This window comes from Tachysurus fulvidraco, chromosome 26, assembly GCF_022655615.1.
Source record: "Tachysurus fulvidraco isolate hzauxx_2018 chromosome 26, HZAU_PFXX_2.0, whole genome shotgun sequence".
Lineage (NCBI taxonomy): Eukaryota > Metazoa > Chordata > Actinopteri > Siluriformes > Bagridae > Tachysurus > Tachysurus fulvidraco.
In genome coordinates, this window is record NC_062543.1 from 7,227,720 (window position 1) to 7,241,755 (window position 14,036).

The 14,036-nt window shown below is 40.8% G+C and overlaps 2 protein-coding genes across 8 annotated transcripts in view; one reads left to right on the plus strand and one right to left on the minus strand.

Moving 5' to 3' along the window:
• Nucleotides 1-11,426, minus strand: part of zzef1 (zinc finger, ZZ-type with EF hand domain 1) — an 80,354-nt gene extending 68,928 nt beyond the window's left edge. For 5 of the 7 annotated variants that reach the window (XR_007139584.1, XR_007139582.1, XR_007139583.1 and 2 more), the window contains exons 1-4: nt 10,819-11,426; nt 4,568-4,712; nt 1,830-2,024; nt 122-305 (exon numbers count right to left, since the gene is read on the minus strand). Coding sequence is in view for 3 of the 7 variants with exons in the window: in XM_047809138.1 (XP_047665094.1) it covers nt 122-305; nt 1,830-2,024; nt 4,568-4,712; nt 10,819-11,253 (959 nt within the window). In the remaining 4 variants the exon portion in view is untranslated. Of the gene's footprint in view, nt 1-121; nt 306-1,829; nt 2,025-4,567; nt 4,713-8,138; nt 8,264-10,818 lie in introns of those variants that run through there. The other 2 variants (XM_047809137.1, XM_047809139.1) reach the window with 2 other exon arrangements.
• A 234-nt stretch (nt 11,427-11,660) lies between these two features.
• LOC113655133 (neuferricin) lies at nt 11,661-13,978 on the plus strand. The gene is made up of 4 exons (XM_027165449.2): nt 11,661-12,024; nt 12,284-12,424; nt 12,815-13,001; nt 13,580-13,978. The coding sequence occupies exons 1-4, from the start codon at nt 11,769-11,771 to the stop codon at nt 13,746-13,748; spliced, it is 753 nt and encodes a 250-aa protein (XP_027021250.1). The 5' UTR covers nt 11,661-11,768; the 3' UTR covers nt 13,749-13,978.
• The last annotated feature ends 58 nt before the right edge of the window (nt 13,979-14,036 follow it).

Genomic DNA, 14,036 nt, shown 5'->3' on the forward strand with positions numbered 1-14,036 from the left:
TCATGAGAACAGCTACTGCGGTCTAAACGAGCCGTACTGTACTCACTACATCACGGAACGTATCGACTGATAGAATCAAACGTAGAATGTGTAGGTTTTAAACAGGACAAAGCCACCATGCCTGATCCAGTGGGAGCGCGCGCTGCCGTCAGACTGCCAATAGGACACGGTTTCACCGTTGGTCATCCTGTGGACGTCTGCACCGTTGGACGAGGCCTCGATGGAGCTGTAGCACTGAGACACCACCTTGACCCGATCCACTTCGGGGCCCTGGGTCAGCTCTGTCCCATACTGAATGTCAAGGTCTGTAAGACACAAAGGAAAGAAGAATAAAACGAAAACATCTGGTTAAAGAGTATTAGAGTTTAAGGAGTAGCTATTTACTATTTATATACTTAAGACGCCCCAAATCGCACTCTTGCGCGATATTCGACGCCATTTTGTAGTATGAATACGCTGTTGCTTGAAAGTTTGTGAACCCTTTAGAAATTCCTATATTTCTGCATAAATATGACCCAAAACGTCATCCGAATTTCACGAGTCCTTAAAGTAAACAAAGTGAACGCAATAAAAAAAAATGAGCCAAAAATATTATACTTCATTTCGTTATTGAGAAAAATGATCCAGCATTCCATATCTGTGAAAGTGTGTGAACCTTTGATTTTTAGTATCGGTTGTGAGCCCTTGTGCAGCAATAACTGCAAGTCAAGTGTCCAGTAACTGTTGATCAGTCCTGGACAATGTCCTAGAAGAATTTTCTCTAGTCCCTCATTACAAAACAGCTTCAACACTGTGATTTTGATGGGTGTCCTCACATGGACTGCTTGCTTCGGGTCCTACTACAATTTTACTTTTGGATTAAAGTCAGGACTTTGACTTGGTCAATATCTTTGTTCCTCTTTAATTACATTTCGGTACACAGACTGGGGTCCTTGGGCTCGTTGTCTTGGTGCATGACCTAATTTTTCTGGAGATTCAGTTCATGGACAGATGTCCTGCTATCAATGATAGCAAGCTGTCCTGGCCCTGATGAAGCAATACAGGCCAAAAGCATGGTACTACCACCACCATGCTTCACAGATGGTATAAGGTTCTTATGGTGGAGTTCAGCATTTTTATTTCTCCAAAAATAATCCTTTTAAACCAAAAAGTTTTATTTTGGTCTCATTCCTCCACAGATAGTCCTCTGGCTTGTCCACATGATCTTTTGCAAACTTCATGTACCTTTTGGAGAGCACTGACTTTCTCCTTGCACCTCAGCCTTGCACACCAAGGTTGTTCAGTGTTCACCTGATGACAGACTCTCAAACATTACCATTAACCAAAGTAAAAGAGGCCTTTAGTTGCTTAGAAGTTACTCTGGGTTTCTTTCTTATCCACGAGACTCTCGCGTATCTTGCTTTTGATTTTTTTTTTTAATGATCTTTGTTGTTTGAACATTTCTGAGAATGTACCAATGGACTTAAATTTCCTGCATTTGTACAGAATCTGTCTGACTATAGATTTGTGGAGTCCAAACACTTTGGAGATGATTTGGTAACCTTTTCCAGCCTGATAACACTTTTTCGGAAGGCCACAGAAATCTCCCTTGTTTTTGCCATGAACCCTTTCCACAAACATGCAGCATGAATATCAGACTTTGACCTCTCTTTAAGTAAAATCTGACACTCATGAAGACCTGATTGCCATCCCATTGACTGAAATCGGATGGACTCAAATTTGACCTATATATCTTTAAATCATCCTACCAGTAGCCTTTATTGCAGCTACGTTTAGAAATCCCCCTCAAAAACACACTATATGAATTTAGTTTGTTCTACAACTCAAACCTTTCTCTTTCTGCAGGAGGTGATCCAGGTAGTCCTGCAGCACTGCGGCCCTCATGGAGGTGATGCTATTGTAGCCTTCTAGAACAGGAAAGGGAATCGCATTGCTTGGGATGCGATTCCTGTGCAGGAACTTCAGGATCTTTGAGGCATGTGCACTGATCCGGTCTTTTGACTTGGAAAAGATGTCCACAAATCCTGCAAGGGAACAGCAGGGATAACCATAAATGTCAGACATGACATAAACAGCTTTGAACCATCAAATATGGCTAAAAGCAAATATGAACAGAAGGAAAAACTTTGCCAAAAATATTTTTGTTTTCTGAATAGAAATCTATGCAGATTTAAATCCAATATATCGAGATGACCCTAAATAATAATTTTGAGAATAATGTTACAAAGCTATCGGAGTCAAATCTACCCAACTAGCCTTTGAATACTGTTAATACAATATAAGAACACCAGCACTGGAACTCTACTACTATAATTACTACAACTACTACTACAACTACTACAATAGCTGCTATCACCATAACAACTACAATAACAACTACAATAACTAGCTGCTATTAGCAAAACTACTACTGCAACTACAACAACTACTACTACTAAAACTACTACAACTACTACTACTACTACTAAAACTACTACAACTACTACCAGTACTACAATAACAACTACTACAACAACTACCTACTACAATAACAACTACTACAACAACTACCACTTCTACAATAACTACTACAACAACTACCACAACAACTACAATAACAACAACTACCACTACTACAATAACAACTACCACTACTACAATAACAACTACTATAACAACTACCACTACTACAAAAACAACTACCACAACAACTACCTACTACAATACAACTACTACAACAACTACCACTTCTACAATAACTACTACAACTACCACCACAACAACTACAACAACAACAACTACCACTACTACAATAACAACTGCCACTACTACAATAACAACTACTATAACAACTACCACTACTACAATAACAACTACCACAACAACTACCTACTACAATAACAACTACTACAACAACTACCACTTCTACAATAACTACTACAACAACTACAATAACAACAACTACCACTACTACAATAACAACTACTACAACAACTACCACTACTACAATAACAACTACCACTACTACAATAGCAACTACTACAACAACTACCACTACTACAATAACAACTGCTACAACAACTACCTACTACAATAACAACTACTACAACAACTACCACTTCTACAATAACTACTACAACAACTACAATAACAACAACTACCACTACTACAATAACAACTACTACAACAACTACCACTACTACAATAACAACTACCACTACTACAATAACAACTACTACAACAACTACCACTACTACAATAACAACTGCTACAACAACTACCTACTACAATAACAACTACTACAACAACTACCACTTCTACAATAACTACTACAACAACTACAATAACAACAACTACCACTACTACAATAACAACTACTACAACAACTACCACTACTACAATAACAACTACTACAACAACTACCACTACTACAATAACAACTACTACAACAACTACCACTACTACAATAACAACTACTACAACAACTACCACTACTACAATAACAACTACTACAACAACTACCTACTAAAATAACAACTACTACAACAACTACCACTTCTACAATAACTACTACAACAACTACAATAATAACAACTACCACTACTACAATAACAACTACTACAAGAACTACCACTACTACAATAACAACTACCACTACTACAATAACAACTACTACAACAACTACCACTACTACAACAACAACTACCACTTCTACAATAACTACTACAACAACTACCACTACTACTACAACAACTACAATAACAACTACCACTACTACAATAACAACTACTACAACAACTACCTACTACAATAACAACTACTACAACAACTACCACTTCTACAATAACTACTACAACAACTACCACTACTACTACAACAACTACAATAACAACAACTACCACTACTACAATAACAACTACTACTACAACAACTACTATTACTTCTATAACTTCTACAAATACAACAACTACTCCAACTACACCTACTACAACTCCCACAACAACTACAACTGCTGCTATTACCACAACTACTACCAGAACAACTGCATTTATGCCCATTACCACACCTACAATTACAATTCAAAGCCCTATGTTACTGTAACTTTGTTACTACCAGAACTCTACAAGCACTAGAACTACAACTACTGTTACTGCTACAAATCAAATCAATATTTAATACGCAATATTACATACAGTCCCAAATGGCACTATGAAGGGTTCAAGCACTCAACCCAAGCACAAGTTTGGGCCAAATATATAGAACTGATCATAAATTACAGCTACACAAAACAGGACTTTGATGAATAGTTGCTGAGTATTTTGGCCTCAAATTTGTGAAGCTAGGCCAAAAATCCTAGTACTAGCTCACAAGTGTAGGTTTTGCATATTATGCAAGTTAGAAACAACAACATAAAAATCCTGTCGGTGGAGATGAATAGATTTTTGGCGAGGGCCAAGGAACTGGTGGATTGGTTCATGAGATACAGATTGGTTGGACTGGTTTATGAGATACAGATCAACACATACTGTAACATGCTGAAAATGTGACCTGAAAAACAGCGCTAACCCTGAACGTATTTAATCCTTACCTGGAGTCAGAGAGCAGGCCTGCAGCTGTCTGATGACGTGACTGAGTTCTCCTTGCAGATTTGCGCCGTTGCTGTTCTTCAGGGCCATGAGCATGCTCTCGACATCAACTACCCCATCGCCCTCGGCATCGAACTGACCGAAAGCCTGATTAAACACAACAGGAGGAAACAATGCCTTTAGAACTTTGTGTTGTAATATTTTTCCATTATTAGTTAAATTAAAGCAAAGTGCCATACATATGTGGTATGACAAAATGCTATACTTCAGAGCAACGTTTGTGTGAAAACAAGATGACTTTAATAAGTGCATTAGGATTGATTTAAAGCAGCCATGTGAAGAAAGGATAAAAAGAGACACACCAGAATAAAAGAAATGCACCATAAAACAATGTGCAGAAAAAGGACTATGGAAGGGGAGGGGGCAAATATTTACAAAAGCTGTTCAGAGAACATAAAAGAGGTTGGAGTTCATTATAAATACAAAAGCGTGTGCAGAAGATTATTACAGAACATTCGCTGCTTGTTTAGAGGGGGGGTGCAAACTTTTGAACTGACAGATCCACTGAGAATATCTTAACATTTACTAATTCTCCATTATGTTTCTTTACTCCGCAGCCGTGCTGAATTCTTTATTCTGATTGGTTCGGTTGATTCTCGATGAAATATGTATTTTCTGTAAGATTTTTATATAACGTTTATATCGTAGAGGATTTTGGTCGGTGTTGATGCTTTGTAAAGCTACTCATTTATATAGAGGGATAGAGGAAGGGGGATGAAGAGAGGGAGAGAGAGAGAGAGAGCGAAAGAGAAAGCGAGAGTAGTAAGAGGGAGGGCAGAGGAAGGGGAGAAAGAGAGAGAGAGAGAAAGGAAAGAGAGGGATAGAGGAAGGTGAGAGTGATAGAAAGAAGAGAGAAAGGGGAGAGAGAGAGAGAGAGAGAGAGAGAAGAGTGTGTGAGAGAGAGAGAGAGAGAGAGAGAGAGAGGAAAGAAAAGAGAGAGGGGGAAAGAGGAGGGGGATAGAGGAAGGGAAGAGTGATAGAAAGAAGAGCGAAAAAGGGGAGTGTGTGTGTGTGTGTGTGTGTGTGTGTGTGTGTGTGTGTGAGAGAGAGAGAGAGAGAGAGAGAGAGAGAGAGAGAGAGAGCGAAAGAGAAAGTGAGAGTGAGCGAGAGTGGTAAGAGGGAGGGCAGAGGAAGGGGAGAAAGAGAGAGACAGGGAGAGAAAGGAAAGAGTGGGATAGAGGAAGGGGAGAGTGATAGAAAGAAGAGAGAAAGGGGGGGGAGAGAGAAGAGAGTGTGAGAGAGAGAGTGAGAGAGAAGAGAGAGAGAGAAGAGTGTGAGAGAGAGACAGAGAGAGAGAGAGAGAAGAGACTGTGAGAGAGAGAGAGTGTGAGAGAGAGAGAGTGTGAGAGAGAGAGACAGAGAGAAAGAGAGACAGAGAGAAAGAGAGAGAGAGAGAGACAGAGAGAGAGATAGAGAAGAGTGTGTGTGAGAGAGAGAGAGAGAGAGAGAGAGAGAGAGAGAGAGAGAGAGAGAAAGTGTAAGAGGCTGTTAGGGTGATGGTTAATGTAAGTGAGAACAGGAACTAACTTGCTCTCGCAGACCTTTGGTCACATTTCATTATTCGCTATGAAAAAGCTGTAATTGTTGCCGTGTATAAAAAGACACTTCAGCACATGCTACAAAACAATTGGAGAACTTGATTAACTTGATTATGTTGTGCTTTCTGTTGTGCTTTCTGTGCTTCTTGAACTCGCACACATGCAACACCGTCCTGTGAGAGCTGTCAGGGGAAAAGGGCTTTGGCTGAATGTGTTGTGACGACGTAGCAAAATTGCAAGTTCCTCTGTAGATCACAGAGTCCGACTGATTTTTGTTCATTCCCGTGATCTTGGAGAGAGAAAACAAAGCTCCTGTTTTTATCCCTCACTCCTTTACTTCCAACTATCTGTAATTCCAACAGACAGGTTAGCAAACTAGCATACATCATATCTTTCCTGATGAGTCGCCATGCTTCCTCGCCCGATGCAGCTGTATCAGAGTTGTTGCGCAAAGGAGCAAAGTCCTCGCAGTTAGACAAGCAGCTTTCGGATTGCGCCGTGGAGAGAAAGCAATAGTGTCAATCAACGACGGCTATCGATAAACGCAACACGAGCAGGTTTTTTCCCTGGACAGATAATGACACTGTAAAAGTAACTGAAGTCATGACGTTATTATTACTAGCAGCGGGACTTAATAAAAATAAAATAAAATAAAAAATGACTCTGCAAATCAGTGATTTTCATCAGTAGGTGATCCCATGACTGGTTGTCATAGTAACAACGTTTATCAATAGGCTGGCATTTTAATCGCAGCTAATATTATACATTATATATAATGTATAACTATAATATTATAGCTAATATAATGTATATATTATACATTTTTCTTGAGGGAGATTTGAATATCTGCAATGAGTCGCTCTGTATTTGCATAAAGGTAAACTTTTCTTTTTTTTTTTTTACCACTCACCAACTCTTACCAGAAATGAGCTCCAGGCGCTTTGTCGCGTAAACATAGCATTAGTCATCTGATTCGCCCGAATTTAATGCTTTTCATCAGTTTTAGAATAAAACCTGTCTATTTTTTCTCTTCCAGGTGCCCCAAGTGCTCATTCAGCAGCGTGTTACCTTCAACCACTTAAACACTGTGTAAAGCTCCTTGGATTAAAGAGTTCATTCGTTCGTTCATTTTCTACCGCTTATCCGAACACAATAAAATTTGGATTTTTGATGCAGGACTTTTCATGTAGATGTTTAGAACACAGTGGCAGTCATCCAATAACTAGAAATTAGTTATCTTGTTTGTTAATTCAAATGTACTCAGTTGCTTCAGCTATTTCTGCTGTAATCAACAGGAGACTTTTTACTAGTTGCCATTCATTTGAAACTGTACATAACATTAAATAAGGAAACTGCTATTATAAATTCATTCATTCATTTTCTACTGCTTATCTGAACTCATGGGGAGCCTGTGCCTATCTCAGGCATCATCGAGCGTCGAGGCAGGACAGAGTGCCAACCCATCGCAGGGCGCACACACACACACATTCACTCACACACTACGGACAATTTTCCAGAGATGCCCATCAACCTACCATGCATGTCTTTGGACCGGGGGAGGAAACCGGAGTACCCAGAGGAAACCCCCGAGGCACGGGAGAACATGCAATCTCCACACATACAAGGCGGGAATTAAACCCCTAACCCTGGAGGTGTGAGGCGAACTTGCTAACCACTAAGCCACTGTGCCCCCCAGATTAAAGAGTTGTATAAGATTATTTTTTAATTCATTCCAAAAGGCGGTCTTATTTATGTAATATATTTGAAAACAGATTCATTCTATAAAGTTTAGTTAGACCCCTATACCCCCCAAATCAGGTTTACTTATATATATATATTTATATATTATAATACAAAGAGTATTTCAATCTTACAACCGATTAATATTACCGTTTTTTTTTTTTACTACTCTATATAATGAATTACATCAATAATTGTCCATTAATGTTAGTCATTATTAAGCTATTAAACACACCTGTATGCAACATTTGCTTTGTTGGTCCTTTTTTGCCATCCTTGTAGCACTTGTGTTACAATAAAAATCTCAATAAAAAGTCTCTCTGTATAAAGCATTTTTAAACCATGCTTACTGTTGCACACACAGTTTAGCATCTGGAGTCACAGTTGAATGGTGTTATGTAAATAAAAGTCCTTATTTTGAATCAAAACAGCACCAGTGGCTTTTGTTTACGATACAACACTCGAACGATTGGCTGGACGAGGTAACGTGTAACTTCCGAACTCGGCTACTATGTACGGTTTGTTGCGGAACCTCGAACAGCTGCTCGGGAGTGCGAGCGATACGAGCAGGTTGTCTATACAATAAAAATTTTAAAGTTGATGTGATGTGTTGGTTTTTTTTTTGTTGAGTTTCCTCAGAAGACTGTTGTGTTGAACAAGGAATAAAACACCTAGTGACGTGATGTTACAGAAAAAAGCCCACCCTGTAATGTTTTATATCTCACCATAAATATAACTATGGGTGCGTCTCAATCTGCTCTCTACTGTATCTCCCTAGTTTTGTGAATCAGTATTCGGTAAATAGCTCCATACACACTGGGATGCTGATGACTCAATTTCAAGTGACATGACTCATGTTATAAAAACATTACCACTGGAATTTATCCACAACGGACAAAACCGGTAGCGTTAACATAAAAAATAATGTTGTTTAAAGTAGATTCTGGCGAATAGTTCAAAATAATGGTACCTCAAGTAGGACTGTACGTTAGTGGATTTTTTAAAATCATTAAGCATTCAAACAAACTGACATTTACCTACATAAACTGACATTAACCTTCATAAACCAACGTAAACTATCACTAACCTACACAAACCTTCATAACCTGCCAAACATTATATATATATATATATATTCATATACACATACACACACACACACACACACACATACATATATATATATATACATACATATATATATATATATATATATATATATATATATATAAAATACAACAATCACTAATGTGAGTAATCACCCAAGAGCTACAACAACGATAACAAGCCCCTTACATTTGGAAAAGAAGTTTTTTTAGCTAAGAGGCAACAGAAAATATGTTTCATTGCACTAGTCGTATTTTGTACTTTAGCCAGATCTTATAATGGTCGACTCCCTGATCAACATCCAGACTACTGAATTAGACAGCCGATGAGATGCACGCTACGTTAAGAAACACATGCTACGTTTTGCCTGTTCATGAGCTGACGGAAAACGTGTCAAAGTGCTCGGCTTACTGGCACGCTGGTGAAGTACGCCGACTTTTTTCAGTAGGCTGAGCTTCTGGTAATACTGGTAGAAAAATGTTTGCTGTATGTTTTTTTTTTTTAAAGTTTGTCATAACATATTAAATGTGTGTTATTTCACATTTTCTACTTGTTTGTAATGGATGGCTTTCTCTGTCGATGTTTGGCTCTTATATTATAGTTATATTCTTCTCTGCAGAGGCTCATGTCCATCTCATTCTGGACAAACAGCATCGATCTCTTGGTTTTCTGTTCAATGCCTCATTTACCTGATGATGCTGTTGGAACAATGTAAATATGTCACTCAGATCTCGATGAACAGAATGAAGTTGCTTTGCTGCATTAGTAACATAGAATTTCCCCAATTTAGTCTGGTCAGTTCCAGCCCACCAAAATTTCCCCAAAACCGGGTCTGATGAAGACTAACATGTGCTTTCCCCAGGGCACGAGAAGGCACCCAAACAGCTCATACAACGCTTGGAGGAAAGTGCTTTCTTCCTTTTCTAGAGACTTCCAGGATCGACTCATGTCCTTGTGATTGACAGCAGGCAGACAGCAACGACGCCTCTCCCATACTGACAGCACAGCAAGTTTAGCTCTCGGTCAATAACACAAAAACTCCAGACAAACCCTTCTCTCTTGCACCGCTAAGAAACCTCCTAGCGCTGAGTCGATGTTATAGTCTCTCGAGTGACTTCCAGATTCTCTGAGATGGTGATGTATTAATGATTAACTAATGTACTTCCTATTACATGGGTAGCAATGAGAAAGGATTTTAATGAGAAGGTTCAATCGAGTTAGAAAAGACCCTGAATAATGGATTTCTAAAGACTTTCGGTATTCTATTATACCGATTATCAGCACCGCACCATCTGAGGAAACCTTAACTAGTGACCCAAGTGTGTGTCTAGAAAGGCGGGGGCGGGGCTAATGTCCAGAAAGTTAGAGGCAGGGCTAATGTCCAGAAAGGTGGGGGTGGGGCTAATGTCCAGAAAGGTGGGGGTGGGGCTAATGTCCAGAAAGGTGGGGGTGGGGCTAATGTCCAGAAAGTTAGAGGCAGGGCTAATGTCCAGAAAGGTGGGGGCAGGGCTAATGTCCAGAAAGTTAGAGGAGGAGCTAATGTCTAGGAAGTTGGAGGCAGGGATAATGTCCAGAAAGTTGGAGGCGGGAATAATGTCCAGAAAGTTGTGGGCGGGGGTAATGTCTAGGAAGATGGAGGCGGGAATAATGTCCAGAACGGAGAAATGTAAACAAAAGACAAAACATCTAGGCAGGTTCATTACATGGCTTTGTTCATTACATTTACGGATCTAGTGACACGTACAACGTTACAAACTTGTCCACAACCAGACTGTATACTTTTTACTCTTAGTTACAGACATATTTACCTCCTCACACTCTTCTCTCTGCGCGTCTCTGCTCTCCAGCATGTCACAGAACTGCTCCAGTGTGAGCGCTTCCTCGCCGCGGCCGAGTCGCTCCTCCAGCCAGCGCACCAGCGCGCTCTCGTTGCGGGCGATGGCAGATTCCGACACGGTGAGAGTGGCGGTGTCACCGGTGCGGCCCGCCGCCTCTCTCAGCCTCACCTGCTCCATCAGGGCCTCTGGAGACGGCAGGCCGGAGCTCGCTACAGGAGCGTGAGCTGAACCCCTGCTGCTGCCGTTGCGCCCCGATCCTCTTGTTGCTGTGTTATTACCGCCGACACCAGCTCCGACTCCCGGCGCCGCCGCAGAGGCCGTGCCGCCCTCCGTGAAACTCGGGCTCTCCGCCTCGATGTCCTCCTCGTCACCGCTCCCTGTACCGCCGCTCTCCGCGTTCCCCATCACTGATATTCCCCACACGTTATCCCTTTCAGCTCCGTGATTCAGGCTCTTTAGACATACAGACTCTGCTTGCAGTCGGTGTCATTCACTACCGCATCTGATGTCCGTAGCGTCACAGCCAAAGGGTTACATACAGATTTGTCAGCAAACTTCCGCGATCCTCGTTCATACGTTGTGTGTAACAACGCGCCCTCTATCGCCTGCCTCCAGTACTACAACTTCAAAAAAAATCATTTATACAGGTTTATTATTTATTTATTTTATTTTCCCAGAGCTTCCCTAATTTGAATCGTTTCAAATATTACAATTGATTGATGTGAATTTATTCAGTAATCTCCCGTTTTGAAATAGTTTTTATTAAAAAAAAGTTACAAGTCAAATGTTTACATTTTTTCCCCAGACATGCGCAGTACGAGCAACCAGAACCCGGAAGTTCACGGTGTTGTGTCACGTGCTGTGTTTACAGTAGGCTTATGATTGCCTGTGATGTCATGGTTCGGTTGTAAAGCAGCACGATGATAAAATATGTTGTAGCGCTTATTTCAGTCAGTTTGGCGTTATGGAGCGGGTCTGAGTGGGTAAATCTTTGGCGTTTTGATCTGGCTGATGTGTCTCAGGACTCAGACAGACTTCTGAGCCAAGAGGAGCTGTCACTGTATCAGGGCAGGGAGGACAGTAAAGGACTCTACCTGGCTATTTTAGGGCAAGTGTTTGATGTTGAAAAGGGAAGGAAGCATTATGGTCCTGCTGGAAGCTACCGCTTCTTTACAGGTATTTCTCCAGGATACTGATGCTGAAAACTGAGTACAACACACACACACACACACACACACACACACACACACACACACACACACACACACACACGAGTTGGATCAGGTCTGAATCCAGTCCCTGGATTTTTGTTTCTGCAGCAAGCAATAAAGCAACATAATGGCAGATTTGCTCCAGCTTGAGGATAGTGTATAAAGTGATAAGCCCCCGTTCTTTACGTGCAACTCTGTGTTATCGTGTGTTGATATATTTTCAGGCAGAGATGCATCCAGGGCTTTTGTGACAGGCGAATTTACAGACGCAGGGTTGACCGACGATGTCTCCGACCTGTCCCCATCTCAGGTAGTGGCCCTCTACGACTGGCTGGCTTTCTATCAGAAGGACTACACACCTGTAGGTAAGATACAGTTGGATGGAGTTTGCAAGTAAGAAGGTTGAAAAGAAAGCATCGTAAAGCCACGCACTTGTACACATTTACCCCACACAGCAGTAGGTTTGTGATTAGCTGCAGAAAAAGCTACAGAGAACCGGCAGCAGTACCATAAGCCACGCAACATTGCAGTGCTTTAGAGGCACTTTTTCACTGTTTAGATGTCATTTGACCTTTTGTGGAATTTTGTAGATGTCACAATCTAAATCAGTTGTGCAATGAACATGTTGGGTCATTTTTGGCTGATCAATATATGCATCGATATGAGGAAAATTGTTAGTACGGTGAAAGCGTACGGTAAGATTTCACGTTTTCTCCAGTTCCTCCATGCATTATTTTATTTTTTTCGCTTCACAGGTAAGTTAATCGGTCGGTTCTACAGTAAGAGCGGAAAGCCCACAAGCGTCCTGCAGAAGCTGGAGGCCTCTTTAGCTCAGGGGCTGAAACTGAAAGCCCAGGCTGAGGAGCAGAACAAGCTTTATCCTGCCTGTAACTCCGAGTGGAACTCAGACAGAGGAGGACGTGTTTGGTGCTCCACTAAAAGGTAACTCTGTCACCACACAACCAGGTCCAGAAAATCTGAACATTTATGGCATTTAGCAGACACCCTTATCCAGAGTGACTTACAACTAAGCAACTGAGGGTTAAGGGCCTTGCTCAGGGGCCCGAACCCATGACCTTCCGATCAGTAGCTCAATACCTTAACCACTGAGCTACCACATCCCACCATCCTTTAAAGAAGTCTGTCTCTGCCACTAGGTGGCGGAAGCGTCATGTATATCAATAAGAAAATCTGTGAATGTTTGTAGGATTTAAATGAACATTGTAATTTAAGAGATTACATTTCGGAATTGGAGGCATTTTATTTCAATGTCATTTTGAAACTAAAAACCGTTGTACTTGTTCCGTGTTGCTTCAAACCGTAAAGCCTACAACATGCTTTTGTCATCGTTTTTCTTTCTTTCTTGAATCCGACTAGGAAATGCTTTAACTGATGTTAAAAATCACATCACTTGCAATAATATATTTATACCAGAATGGATGAGAGCGCTTAATCATAAACCAAAAGTTACATACTGCTGCTTTAATGTGCAAGACTGCAATCTGTGTTGTCTTTTCCAGCGGCGGAGTCCACAGAGACTGGGCTGGTGTTCCCAGAATGCTCTTCTCACCTGGGTCGGGTCACACACGCTGCGTGTGTGTACGACTGGACGATCCCACACAATCAAACAACCCAAATCTCCAGGAGTATAAAGACTGTTCACCTCAGGCAGAGTCATGCCTAATTTAAGGCTGAGCTGGTCATTAGTTACTTAATTTAAAGCAATATCATCTGGTTTGTCTGGTCTCAGGATGGACAACCAGACAGGTCACATTTAAAGCTGCTATATGTAGGATTTTTCTGGATGTTTTCTGGAGGACCGCAGTGACAAGGAATTCTTTTATAAGTTTACTACGTCGAAACATCACACACATCTATGAAAAGATTTTAATACACAATAAAAGTTTAGACTTGTTTGATTTGATTCCTTTTAATGTTCAGCTAATATTTAAATGTTTTAATCATTCAGTAAATCTA